This window comes from Rhipicephalus microplus, chromosome 5 (assembly GCF_043290135.1).
Source record: "Rhipicephalus microplus isolate Deutch F79 chromosome 5, USDA_Rmic, whole genome shotgun sequence".
Classification (NCBI taxonomy): domain Eukaryota; kingdom Metazoa; phylum Arthropoda; class Arachnida; order Ixodida; family Ixodidae; genus Rhipicephalus; species Rhipicephalus microplus.
In genome coordinates, this window is record NC_134704.1 from 83,099,538 (window position 1) to 83,114,582 (window position 15,045).

General features: G+C 45.0%; 1 protein-coding gene across 1 annotated transcript in view; it reads right to left on the minus strand.

The window, feature by feature from the left end:
• LOC142817849 (cadherin-like and PC-esterase domain-containing protein 1) overlaps window positions 1-15,045 on the minus strand; it is a 226,033-nt gene that overhangs the window by 70,337 nt on the left and 140,651 nt on the right. The window contains exons 5-6 of the mRNA XM_075895727.1: window positions 5,195-5,468; window positions 2,066-2,175 (exon numbers count right to left, since the gene is read on the minus strand). Of these exons, the coding sequence (XP_075751842.1) occupies window positions 2,066-2,175; window positions 5,195-5,468 (384 nt within the window). The remainder of the gene's footprint in view (window positions 1-2,065; window positions 2,176-5,194; window positions 5,469-15,045) is intronic.

The window sequence follows — 15,045 nt, forward strand, 5'->3', positions numbered from 1 at the left end:
CAAGGCATTTTCTTTGAAGTTCACTGTATATGTATCTACATTCACTAAATATGAATACACCTTTGGAAGCAGATTGGCAATGAGCTTCAACAGCAACACGGCGTCTAAGGTCTTAAAAACGTCCGAATAAAAAAGACAACCGGAAGACAAAAACAGAGCTACTTCAAATAATCGCTAAGATAGGGTGCAGAGAGCAGGACGGCCAATAAGACAACCAGAAGAGAGCAGGATTAGCCTTTCAACCAAAGCAAACGTGAACAGTTTGCAGCATAGCGGAGAAAGCGAATCGCTAAGCTACAAAACTACAGAAAAAACAAAGTAGTATTGAGTCTGTGATGTACACAAAGAAAAAAGACTCCTATGGATAGCAGTACACACGTAATACGCAGCAAATGAGTGCTACATTCGTTTGTAGCGACGTGCTACATGCAACGGGGAACCACAAACCACGACCACGTACTAGCACACCACACACTCAAATAATCAGTGGACGAAGTGTTTGTAAAATGTGAGACAACCGAGAATATTGTGAAGAGATTCATTCGTAGTGTCAACGTTTTTTTTTTTTTGTCTACAAATGTACCATTCTTAGAAACGAAATAACATTCCCTCGCTTCAAAAAGCCATGCACAGCGAAACAAGCCCGGGGCTAAATTGGTTCCACAAAGCCGTGGTTTACAAAAGACTCGACAGGCTAAGGATCGTTTATTCTCGAAAACGCATCGCCTTTTTTCTTTGGTCTTGGGTACATATAAAGCACCTCGAGGCGAGAACGACTCCAGACCTCCCTCGGAAGGCTCTCCACGAAGAAAACACTTGAAGACGAATGGTGGAGCGCCGCGTGGACTTCTGTAAAAGGCAAAGGCTCGTTCGTCATTCTCCCGCGCCACAGAACAAAAGGGAACACGCCGGAAGAGATTTGCAATCTCTGGCAACAAAGGAACGTGCAAATGCGAACAATCAACAATGTAGTAAATGAACTCAAGAGCTCATACTGTGAGGAGGGCTCTGGAGGTGGGTTGATGCGATATTTTTGACCCTGCCAGCCTGAAACCCCATTAGCACGAAGTAGACCAGAAAGGTGGCAACAAGCAACAGAAAATAGGTGGGGGGGCAGCCGACTTTTTTTGGTCTGAGCTGTTTCCGTACTGTGGGCATCACGCTGACGAGATCACGGACCGGGGTTATCTACGTCACCATCTAGAAGGATTGCGTCCAGTCTCTCCAAAGAGCTATTTCGGTAACAGTCAACTTGCTCCTTGCCTATTCGACAGTAAGGCAGCCTAGTGCTATTCCCGAAAGGAAAATATTGACAGCCACACGATCGCAGCAGGTATACCTACAAGAGCGAATAAATGGCAATGTCTCGTCTTCGGGATAGGTCTCTATACGGGATTTCGTTGTAGCGACTTGGCATAGTAATACCATATTTTGAAAACCAGCCGAAAAGAGGGTAGAGACACATAGAAAAAAAAGACACGAGACGGGGGCCGTCTGACAACTGCAATTTATTGAGCAAAGCTGAACACAACAGAAACTAACATCATGCATACGCGCACGATTTTAAAGTAACGTGAAACAATATTTCTAAGCACATGTACCTCACTCGAGAACTCGCGGAAGTGTATTTCACCGAAATGATGTGTCATATTCCAACCACTCGTTTGTACACATGCTTAACAATATTTTCACGGGACCAAGGATCCTGCGCGTGCAATGCATTGATTTTGAGGTAGTTAAGCTGTGCTAAAAAATTTAGTCATTACACTACGCTTATTCTACGCCTTCTTTCTGTTCTGTCTCCGTTGTTTTCGCGCTGGTATTCCTAGTATGCTATGGTTTCAACTCACATCTCCCCTTTATTTTTACCTTACTGCATCCAATCATGCGGGTATTTAAACTGTATTTAATGTTAACTGGGTTAGACGATCATTCCAAGCGCATGAAGTGCAGGCGCACCTGTACCACACTGATAACACTTCCTTCACGACTTGTTCTCGAGGCAAGGAACCGTACTTGTCACACATGCTGTTTCTCCCTTGATCTTCTAAACAGTCCGACTCACCGCTTGGTATTGAGACAGCTCAGCAGTCTCCACACACGCTCCGTTGTCCCCGTCGCTGAAGCTCAAACACAATAGCAGCACCCACTCGGAGGACTGCTGCAACATGTTTCCTGAAAATAACGATAAGAAGAGGAAAAAAAACACTCTCAGTGATCCGAATTTTCTGTGTGCAAAAAAAGAAACTATAATGCTTCGACTGCAAGTTTATCCTTCGCTTACAATTAGAACGCTGCGCGTCCTGTGAAAGTCTTTTTATGCCAACAGGTATATACATGGCTCGCACTGACACGTTACTGAAACAGCCACGTTAAAGCACTAACATGATGGCACGCGTACTTTGTGACGTTAGATTAGGGTTATCGGTGCATATTATGCTGGTCCTTTCGTCGTTCTTGCGTAGAGGCCTAATGATGCTCCGCAGAGGTCGTTATCACAGTCAAGCAAGTGAATCGCCACGCGGTTATCTTGACGTCGTCGGAGCCATCTTGTGCGTCCATGACGTCATGTGCAAACTGCCAATAGTTTGGTTGCACACGTTTCAGGGTGAATACACACTATCAACGTGCTCCAGCAGAAAAACAAGAAAACAAGCATGTAGGCATCATCGGTGGGAATAATTCTACGGAATCTCTCATCTAAACTCCTAGGAATAACCTTATGTCGTATAACCTTACTGAAAAGCAGCAGCTAATAAGTACAAAAAAGTATACAAGATATTAATTGTTGACTACCAAAGGATGCAATGGTGGATGATCTTCTGCGACTGGAAGACGGCAGTGCAGTCTCTTCTGTGAAGTCTACGCCGCGGTTCGCATGACTAGCTGCTTTTTGAGAGGGCAGAAATGCTACACCACATAACAGAAAAAGGGCACCACATTAAATTTCAGTGGCCGTCACGTTATATAGAATTATCTATGATGAATGGGCCGAACTAGCTGTCCGTTCTGCACATACAAAAAAAAAGCACCATCAATGCCTCTTCCTAGGACCAACGCTCCTGGGAGGCTCCGCGTGCTTGCTCGCCAGTGCTCTATGTCACATTAGAATCATTCACACTTCAGGCATGACAGATTGCGATCTCTTGATCCTACGGCGAGTTTATGACTTCCAACAAGACTCCGACGAGGTGAGGCTACTGTTCTGTGTAGACTATTGTTGGGCGTCGTGTTTACTCATGCGTATGCGTTCCGCATAGAGTTGGCCGACACCGCCACCGGAGATGAAGAGACGATTCGACACGTTCTGTGCGACTGCCCGAAATAAAGCATGCAAAGCCAATCTCTTTCTGATACAATCAAAATGTTAGATAACCAGGCTCTATAAGAGGAAATAACACTACGCCATCGTCGAGACATCACCTCGCAAAAGAAGGCCGTGCAAGCGCCACTGGGCTTCTAGCGAACTACTGGCTGGCCTGTCTGAAGGACTCTGAGTGGATCGATTTCGTGTGTGCGTGTCTGTGTTTTGTCATTATTTGGTTTTATCTTTCTCTTTCTTTCAACCCCCTATTCCATAACCACAGTGCAGGGTCGCATACCACATTTTGGCATCTCGTTAACCTTCCTGCCTTTCTCTTTATTTTTCTCTTTCCCTCATTGTATACTGTTCTATGTGTATTGTAATAATTGTGAAATATATGTGTAAAAAGGCTGAAGCTGACGAAAAGACGGCTTTTAGCGCAGGGTGCTGAGAAATTTGCCACACAGATTTCTTGTAACCTCTCTGCAAGGTGAGTAAGAGAGAAAGACCAACAAAAGGCAGTCGAGCTAACCAAAAGGTACGTACCTCCATTTGATTGCCTTGCATTTCTAATTTGGAAAAGAAAGCGATAGAAAACACATAGAAAGAGGCGAATAGTCTGTGAAGTTTAATCTGACAATGTCAGTGTCGGACTAGCACACAAAAATGATACACTTTAACAAAAACGAAAGCTAGAAAGTATTAAACTACCTGCATGGGCAAGGGAGAGGGAGCGAAAGTTGTAACCGGTCACCCAATGCAGTATCTCTAAGTGAACCCCCATCCCCCAAAATAAGCCCAACAGGTTCAACTTAGCACGAACTTCATGCTCCAGACGGGGTCTTACTCCTCCAGAGGCTTTCAGAGCATGTTCACCGCTGACATCGATCCACTTTGCCTATATACTTTGTGAAGGTGAATTTCGCTCGCTAGATCAGATGCTCTAGCAGTGCCCTACGTTACAAGAATTCAATCATAAGGGCTGCGCGACGGCTAATACAGATCCCAGACAAGACGTCGAGTTGCTGGCTGTCAAGACGGCCGTGAACAAGTAAAGAGGCATAGCCTCTTTGTTCCGACAAAGGACTACTCAAAGACTGGGTAGGGGCTTGCCTAGTAAGCCCCATACCCAGCTACTCAGGACCTAGACCTAATTAAAGTTATTTATCTGTCTGTCCAATGGAAACGGTGGGACGCATTCGTGGCTTACCCTCGTATTCACAAACGCTCCTTCCCTCAAGGGCTCTCCTCGACATGAAAAAGTCGATGAGAGCGCCGTCTCTTGGCAGACCAAGTCAATGCATATCGGCAATATTCTGCAGCGATTCTTGAGAAGCGCAGCGTCAATTTCAGTCGAGCAGCGGCGCAGTGCTAAACTCAGTCAAGTGAAGGATGGAATTCGAGTCGAGGAGCGTTTCTGAATACGGGGATTAGTGTGCTCGGCCCGTGCAGGTGCAGATTTGAGTGATCTGACTGTGTTTATTTCATCATCAACATCATATTCTTCATCATCCTCAGCCTGACTTTATCCACTGCAGGACAAAGGCCTCTCCCATGTTCCGCCAGTGAACTCGGTCCTGTGCTTGCTGCTGCCAATTTATACCCGCTAACTTCTTAATCTCATCTGCCCACCTAACCTAACCTTCTGTCTCACCCTTACCCACTTGCCTTCTCTTTGAATCCAGTTAGTTACCCTTAGTTACCAGCGGTTATCCTGTCTACACGCTATATGATCGGCCCATGTCCATTTCCTCTTCTTGATTTCAACTATGATATCCTTAACCCCTATTTGTTCCCTGATCCACTCTGCTCTCTTTTTGTCTCTTGAGGTTACACCTACCATTTTTCTTTCTGTAATTAAGTTTTTGCATATAGAGAGAGCTCTCTTACCTCCGTCATTGCCCGCAGTGTTGTTAAGCCTAGCCAGTGGAGAAGCAGCAGCGGCTGCTGATCCAAGTCCTGAGACCGAGTTCGCCGGAGCACTGCCACCGCCACCAGTGTTGGACGGAGCGCGACGAAACCACGTCGGTGCCCTGAGTTGCCATCCGCGTTCGGCCAGGACGGTGCCGATGAGTGGTAGGTCACGGCTGATGGCCGCCTTGTGGCCTCGCACCACGACGACGCGGCTGGACTCGCGCAGAGGTCGAAGGTGCTCCTCTTCAAGCTGAGCAGAGTGAAGCAGAGGCGATGGGCAAAGTGGGATCAAGAGAGACAGTGCTGCCTCTGGAGGCAGTACGAATTTTAAAGAGGTACTCAATTCAACTATTCATACATATTGTTAATATTAATATAATTTTAAACGCCACTCCATGATCCTCGTCGATGTCTTTATTTATTCTCTTTGAACGTTTATTTCTTTTTGTCCATGCGTTGTCGCTCTTTTTATTTGTTTTTTTTCTGTAGACTGTATCGTACTGTTTATCTTTATTGTTGTATTTGGCGTAGGCCTAGACAAAGACCTTATGGCTGTTTCTCGGTACGGTAAATAAGCTATTTATTAGTAGTAATATTGTTATTATTATTAAATCAAAGGGGCAACATTGCAGATTAACGAGTGGGATCTACCTTCCCCCTCGATAACCGGCTCAACTGAAGTCAGGTGTTTATCTCAGTTCTTTAGGATTCAAATAATGTTGCTGTCATGTCATGTCGCACGGCGTCAGTAGAAGCAGAACGTAATTACACCCAGTCACATTCAGTCTCCTGCTGCCCTACGTACACACAAACACACACGTATATATATATATATATATATATATATATATATATATATAGCAGAGAACATGGCATGTATGTGTGTGGATATGTATAGACAACTGAAGTGATTGTCACTCCCTTTCATAATGTTGGCTTATAATATTAATCAACATAATCAAAGTCTTCATATATGTAACAATATAAAAAACTCTTTGTACGCAGTCTATCTGCAGTGTGGTCACACTGTATGTACTAGAGTGTGCCCTCAGACTCAGCTGATTCTTTATACACCATATATTGCATGTGTACCTAATGCTTCTTATCATTTGTCTGTTTTCTTACTGCCTATTCATTGCAGCGTTTATTTTATTCTTGCGCCATGTTGCTGGAGTATCTGGCTACACTATAGCCTACCTTCTTATGTTTTTATTAATATGTAAAATTAAAAAAGAGACTTCAGTGCTAGGGCTGACCTAAGCGATGTTTTGTCGGCATGGGTATACCCATAACTCAGTCGCAGACTAGGACCGGGGGCCGTGGGAGACCAGTCATTTTAGGCTCCAGAAGTTCAACTACGGACTTGGACTGTCCGGCCAGACAAAGGCGTCGCCAGGACATAGGGTTTTCAAGCTGGTGCCTATCGGTGGGCTATCGGCTCACCTCACCAATTCACGGGACTAAAATAAGCTGCTTCGCTCTCTGATTGTCACTGAAGGCACAGGCGCTCTTATCGCTATGTTTTTATCTATTGCCGAAATATCTGTGTGTCTTTTTACCCGAGTACATTTTTTGTAGTGTACGGTGCTTAAAAGCGTTCCTAATGTAAATATGTTCCTGCTCTGTAGATACTTTCTGTTAGGAGAAAGTTCCTTCTGTGCGTAAATGTGGTTTCGGGAACGTTTATGTCAGGCAAATATTAACGTTATACCACTATGGACACCTGAAATGTGACACTGTTCATTTTTTCAGGCAATCAAGCCTCCCTGTTTCAACGTTGCAGCGGCCCGCAGTGATGCTCCTTTAAAATGGGTAAAGAATTTTCTAGACCAGAATAAAAGTAACTTTCTATCTATCTATCTATCTATCTATCTATCTATCTATCTATCTATCTATCTATCTATCTATCTATCTATCTATCTATCTATCTAAGCCACGAGTTGCTCCTTTTCGTCTCTGTACAGAAAAAAATGGCAGCATATCTAAAGGGTGAATGATGGAGAGTGGGGCGAAGCATCCGTCCGTTCATTCGTTCTTGCTTCTGTTCGTCCATGCTTCCGTCTTTGTGACCGTTCGTGCGTCCATCCGCACGTCCGTACGTCCGTCTTTTCATGCGTCCGCACGTACATTTGTGCGTCCATCCCTGCGTTCGTCCATGCATCCACCCCTGCGACCGTCCATGCGTCCATCCGTCCGTACAGCCATCCGTGCGTCCGTCGATGGATCTGTCTGTGTGTCCGTTCGTCCATCTAGTCCACCCTCAGTGTACCACCATCTCGCATCTTTTCATCACACATTCCGCATATAGAAGCACCGCCGTCCAGCGGACATTCCAATGACCAAACAGAGGTGGCACACGCGCATTTTCTTACGGCTTGCGCTTCGTGTCTACTTTCTGCCTTTAGCTCCCTCGAGTTCATGGTATATACTAGTTCACAGTATTGCTGGCATTGCGGCCCAACGTTCACTAAACCTTTCTCTGTCCATTCGTTCTTGCTTCCATCCGTCCATGCGTCCGTCTGTCTGACCGTCCGTGCGTCCATCCGCCCGTTCGTGCGTGCGTCTGTTCGTGCGTCCGCACGTCCATCTGTGCGTACATCCCTCAGTTCGCCAATGCATCCGCCCCTGCGTCCGTCCATGCGTCCATCCGTCCGTGCAGTCATCCATACGTCCGTCCATGCATCTGTCCGTGTGTCCGTTCGTCCATCTCGTCAACACTCCCAGTACCCCCATCTCGCATCTTTTCACCATATATTCCGCATATATAAGCACCACCATCCAGTGGACATCCCAAGGACTAAACGAGAGGTGGCACACGCACGCTTTATTACGGCTTGCGCTTCGTGTCCACTTCCCACCTTTAACCACCTCGAGTTCATGGTATACACTAGTTCCCTGTATTTATGGCACTTCGGTCCAACGCTCGCAAACCCTTTCTAAAACGAAGAAGGTTACGCCTACAGAGTATAACATAGCAACCCTTTCTTGTTAGATAGTGCTCAATGTACATGCCAATGGCTGCTAATGGTGAATAAGAGACAGGAGAATTCAGCTTTTAGATAACGCGCACACTGCGAATTTTTTATTGTTCAACAACGCAAAGGAGAAATCTCCCACTGGCACCACCTTGAAGGTCAAAGCGTAAGACATGTTACGCACTACTACGAGGGACGAAGTGGTGCCCCTTTAAGTAGCTTCGCCCATAAATGTGAGAAAATTGGCGGCAGTGTTAAACTGCGTACTTACCATCAAACAGTAATACTTATTTAATGGGCAAATTTTGAGACAATTATGACTTACGCAATCATATCAGTAATTAAGAGCATGTTTTTTTTTGTTCCTGCCACTAGCAACGTATAATTCGAATATATGTATGTACTCAGCATATGTCAGTAAGCGAGACACACCGTATCAATGGCGCTCTTCAATGAACATCCTCTCGTGCGACGTTCAAATACACTGTCTCAGTTTATATATCAGCAGTTTTGTTGTCTGCTGCATTCAATACCGAAACACGCAATAGTTATTTCTTCGTGATTAGAAGGGGCCACCACAATATGACCTTGGGATTCCACTGACAGCATTAGTGTTGAAACAGTGCCTCCTTTACTATATGCTTAGTGGTGGTGTCTCTCAGAGTTACGTGTAGTCTCCGCAAGAAGCACTGGTAATCCGCACCTCTAGTTCTGTAAGCGTCGGAAGTGGCGCCATCCCAACCACTGGAGCAGAATCTACGGCGGACGCTACCTCAGTGACTGCTCTACATTATTTTCAACTTGGAGCCATGAATGGTTCGAACTGGCCCCACAACGCAGCTGATGTAGCTGCTTCTTTCTCACTTTGAAGGAGAAGGAGATGGGAGCGAACCTGTCAGCTCATGTCCCGGGCATCTTCTTAGAGAGGGCATTGGTCCAAATAAATGCATTGAAGTAATTGTTTAAAACAAAACTACTTATTTTTTTGTCACTCACAAAGTCTCGTCGAACGAAAGTGAAAACAAAGTGTCTGATATATGCTAATATCGTGTAATACAGGGAATAACAGTGGCTGGTCCCACTGTCTAGCAATCAGTATAACACAATAGTAAAACGTCTCTTCACAGAGGATGTCGAGTGTTTGTTGTGAATTGTTGGGACACAAGGGTGAAGGCACGAATGTTACAGCAAGAAATTGTTATGTCATGTGAAGAACAACAACCAGCTCGAAACTTGCAGCGCGCACCTTAAAGAGAAAGCGCGCACGAAATTAGCATACAGAGTACTAGCGCAAACTAATGGTTATCACAGCTCCACCCTTAAAGCGCACTGCCCATACACAAAAACGCATGAAACAAACCGACAAGTATACACAGATTGAGTGCGATCAACTGTCACAATTCTTAATTGGTGTGTGAGCAGCGCGCTCCTTTCATAAGCATGGCTGCAGCAGCAAGTGTGGTAACCATCATGCTTTATTGGTCATTATAACTTCAAATTGAACTTACGGTGGAAGTGCAGGACTTGCAAAGAGCCCCATACACGAGATATTCTCACGCGCACGAGAGGGCCACGCCCTGAAGAAGTGCGCGCGCATCGTAACGCACGGGGCGATGACCTATATAGCGCGCACAAAGTGAAGCCTTCGCGCCGTATTGCTGAAAACAGTTGTTGAGCTCTGAGGATTGCCAACGGTATATGCTGTATATAAGTAGCTCGCCTCAGCGAGCTAAACAACGTACACTTGATGATCTAGTGGTTTCACGCCACGGGCTGCGGAATGAATGGTCATAGACTCAACGCCTGGGGACGAAACTATTTCTCCTTTTTTTTTTTTGAAGTCTGTTAGTTTACATTTTACTTCCCGTGACGGAAGTACGAAAATGGAGCCGTGGTAGACCCCGGCATAAAATTATTGCGTGTAAAAAAGTCCACGCATCTCCATGATGTGGATCGTGATGAGTAGAGAAACTTCTGAGTATCGCAAGAGTGAGTAAACATACACTAAACGAGCGTTTCACCATATAACGTAAATTGAGTGAAATTGAGTAAATTGAGTGAAATAAACATTCGCCGACAAAGTTGGGTCTGAAGGTCCATAATGTCTACGTTGAAATCACCGACTAGTAAAAAGGGTTTGTGTTTGTAGGTGTTTCGTATTGTTATGTCACAATTATGGGTGATACTATTAACCCTTTTTTTGCGTCTGACATATGTTTTGACTATACCGTACGTTGCCCGCGTGTTGACCCATAAAACGTAGTCGTGACAACGGACACCGAAGGTGAACTAGCCCCGCTTTACTTCGGCCCCAAAACGAAGGAGATTAGCAAGAGATGGAGTGGGGGGAGTGTATGCACGAATGTTTTTACGTAGGACCGGAACTCATAATCTAGGTTCAGCTGACGAGGACAAATTAAGGCATGGAATTAGCAGCTACCACGTTTAATGAACAGACACACACTCAGCAACCGGGAAACGCCCGTGCCGAATAGAGACAAATACCAGGATTGGGAAAGCTTTCACAAGGTAACACTAGAATTTCTTGTTAAGCTAATTAGTGTCTCCGCTATAGGTCGACCTGTGCGCACTCTAAAAGCGTCAGTATCCACCGTAGGGGGCGCTCGCGTAATGAGCCTTTTCGCCAGATCCACAGCTCTTTCCCTCTCGACCCTGTTTGAACCGGGGCTTAAGCGTTTTTCGAAAAGCGCAGAAATTATTCGATGGCGAGCCTTTCTGAGCTGTCGGTGTTCGCGTTCCGATAAACTTACTGGTGCATAGAGCGGCCGCCTATAAGGTCACGCAGCAAACAGGTCTCATTTGCGAAGACATGTCCCCATTCAAACTCGCTTACCGTTCCTTGCCGTTTGCGACGCGCTTGTCGGAAGCGAAATTAGGCTTTTGAAGATCCAAACTTACAGTGTATGTGATGGTGATACGAACATTAGAGTACGCTAAGAGCCGCGATACAGCTTACACAAAGACTCGCTATTAGAACATAATAACGAATAGATCTCACGATATATGCTCGCTAAAACGAGATGTATGAGCCCGACATGTTACAATGAATGCTTTAATTCGGTTTTTTTAGGTGCTAATTTCCCGATAATAATGTGCAACACGTCATGAGTACCGAATTATTTTTCATAACATGAAGTTCTTTACCGCTCATATATATATATATATATATATATATATATATATATATATATATATATATATATATATATATATATATATATATATATATATATATATATATATATATATATATAAGTAGGCAGATGCCTCTAGAGTATGACCCTCTTCAAATACGACCACTGTGCCTGAAAGTTGTATCCGCATCATATAGCGTAACAGAACAACTCAGTCGCTAATCTACTACGACGGATGGGACCCGAACAATACTGCTGCCCAAATATCGAAGTTTTGGTGTTGATAGTACAATGCTTGCTGAACACTATTGCACAAGCGAAAAGGGTACCACAACAATGACAAGCACACCGCTTAGTTTGAAACACGGGTTGGGCAAAACCTCTTTCTCTATACCTTCTCCAATTTTCTTTGAAAAGTAAAAATGATTTTTTTTATCTTTCTTCTCTGGAATAAGTTTTCGAAAATGCCAGGGACTTCGATCAAGCACACTGGCGTACGCGAATGTATTGCCCTTTCTTTTTTTTTTATCGTTTCTTGCCACGTTGCTTGTAATGATGAAAGCGTGCTTGCGACAATCGACAACTCAGAAAAAAATATTTTTAGGTTGCCTTTTATAAACGAAAAACCGGAAGAATGCTGCCGCTGCAAACTGAACTTAAAGGCTCCGCTATGTTGCAAGACTGGTGTCAGCTGCGCTATCTCCATTCCTCTCGCGATCTACCTATTCTACTATTAATTGCGTTTCGGGAGTGCAATGAAACGAAAAAGGGGGGCACCAAGCTTCGGCTCACACAATGCGGGCGCTCATGAACGGCCACATTTCGGTAGCTGACAAATGAGGTACGAGCTGGCAAACCTTAAAGGGCAACCAGTTTCTCTCATGTGGCTCACCCCATTCCAGGATTTCAGCGAGGACTACAGAACCTATTTCTTTTTTTTCGGTTTCCAGCTGTCTTTCGTTTTCCCGCATGAGTGCGCTCAAAAACGACCGAATGCAGGCATGTATTCCTCAATCTCATCCCGGAAGGTAAGGCAAACAAAAGCCAACGTGACAACGACAGTCATGGACGTACCTTTGTACATTGGCTACATCCTTCCACTATCACCTACACAAAAAAATTCCTTGCGCGAGAGCCAAAAGGAAGTCCCCCAGTCCCCCTAAAGCTCACGCCTCTTCTCATTAACATTGTGCGTGCAATCTCTGGCGAACACTTTTTGGTTATAACGCCGGACGCATACCTGTAATACTTATTTTTCCTGGTTCCTCTTTCGCTCTCTTATTCCGATGTCGTTCAATAAACTCTTGCCGCGAGAATGTTTTCTTTTTCTTTCTCAGTCCCTCTATCCGACATCGTGGCCGGGAGCCTCAATCAGATTGCAGACTCATTTCAATTTGCCTCCGGATCCCCTGAGGGTCAGAGCTCCATCTAATGGAATATCTGCGCCGAGTCGGCGTCGTCACCGCCCCGCGCCACTGTCCCTGCAGATTTCGCTCGTCCCCGAAGCTGCCACCACCCTTTCCCCTTCAGTCTTCTCCCCGCTTCCGAAAAAGCAAGCAGGCCCCCTAACCTGTCCCCCTCTCCCCTACACTCTGGTGCCTGCTCTCAGTACATACCTGCTTCAGCGGGAGCTGACAAAACGCTCGCGCCTCCACCATCACTCAACATCGCGACATCGCTCCGTTATTTCGTTCTTCGTTCCATCTTTTGCTGGTTTTGCGTGGTGGTAATCCGAGCGAGAGTTTATTTTGCATTCTGACATTGAAGGGAGTGACGCACATCTTTGATTTCATTTGTGCGGCGTTCATTTGCACTCAGACGGAGTTGTATTTGCTGGCTTTCTTTTAGAAGCTGTTGTTGCTGGTGTTACGTTTAGAGGAAACGAGACTGCCTGCATTCCTAAAGAAGAAAATATTTGTCATCTCATGTTTTATTTTTAACGGTCGGAAGAGCACGAGGACGATATGTATCGGCAAAAGTCGTACTTGATCTTGTTATGCAATGTTGGCTACAGACGAAATACACACAAAAAAAAATTACGAAAACGCACTGAGTCCTATCTTCGTATGCAACCAGGAGGAGCATGCGAAGCGCAAAAAGAAAAAAAACAGCGAAAGTGAATTTAGGGGAGGAAAAGACATGTACACAAGTGGCACCTGCAAATTTTCTTACGCTGCGTGCGTTATCTTGTTCTGTTTATTTCGCACAGGCTTATAAAACACGCTCGCAACGCGTCAGCCAATGCTTTACGCAGCAACTACCTGCACCGCTTCTTCTGTTGCAACATGCACGTCTGTGGTATGCGGTAAAAACAAAAACATACAGAAAAGTACGTTTCGGAAATTTACACGAAATCTGCTTTCGTCGTTATTTGAAGTCCTGCCCGTTGCTTCTTGGAGTGAGCCAATGACGCGCGAATACAGTTACCAAATTTTCATGATTGGCGTAAAGTAAGTGCGTCAGCAAGGCTGCGAGATGAAGTCACCGTTTTCGATTAACGTTTTTTTTTTTACCAACGTTCACGCGCGCTGCTTACTCGCGCAAGCCTGCGGAGCTTTTCTTGCATCCCTATTTCACACCAGCCCGTCTAGTGTTCATTGGAATTTATTACAAAAAAGAAATAGGACTGAGCCCAACGTGAGATTGTTTGCAGTTGCTCGGGATGAAGCGCTAAAAAATGAAACAACAAACACAGAATGCGCAAGCCTTGTTTGCGAAAGGTCACGTCTACGTTTAGAAAGAGAGTGCCTGCGTGCGTTGGCTTTCACACACCCGCAGGGCAAGAGAGCAAACAAGAAAGCGTAGGAGGCCGCTGTAGTATTGGTACAAGAAAGGAAATCAGATCGCAAATATCGCGTTGCGAGTGAACATTGGATTAGTAAATGTTTTCAAGCGACAGCAGTGAAACAGAGGGCTTGAAGAGATGCATATCAGATACACTGGCATCTGGGAGAAATTCCGTACGCATATCAATAGGTTACCATGCTGTCGTGAAGCGACTTTTTGAGAATATGGAAGAACGTATATTTTTTTCTGCACAAGAATCATATATCGAACGAACAGAAAATGAAGCAAATAACTGCGCCTGAAAAATCCACTGACTTTTGAAAAATAACGGATAAACGTAATGGGAAAAAAACAGTGACTCACAAGTCGCCGCGGCCAAATCTACCCTCTCAGCCAGACGCGTGCGATGAAACTGTGGCAGTTGAACTACAGGGCCGGCAATTTAGTCGCCATCTTGTTTGAACACACTTAAATAGTGCCGCCCTATAGCCCTGGCGCAAAATCTCAGTATCTCTGTCACTTTATAGGTAAAGTATCAAGATACACTGGGTTGTTGCAAGCAAGCAAACATTTTACGTGATGCTTACATAAGCAGTTTAGCGCGGTAACGCCAACCGGTGAGTGTGAGCCGCAGGATTTCTCTGAAAACACTGATAGGTGAACTGGATGGGATTATTTTGCTTTGCAAAACTATGAAGGTTATATCTGTTACTCTAAGAAAAACAGTCGTAAAGCAAACGTGTTTCTCCGTCGTGTCAAAGTTAAACACTGTTACTTCGTTGAGAATGGAGCCGTCGGTGTTTACGGAACAATCTCGCGAAACCACTTCAGACGTCACATTTCCTCCAGATTTCGCATACCGATCGTGAAGCGCAGAGCTGCAAGACAGTGATGGAGCCACAACCAATGT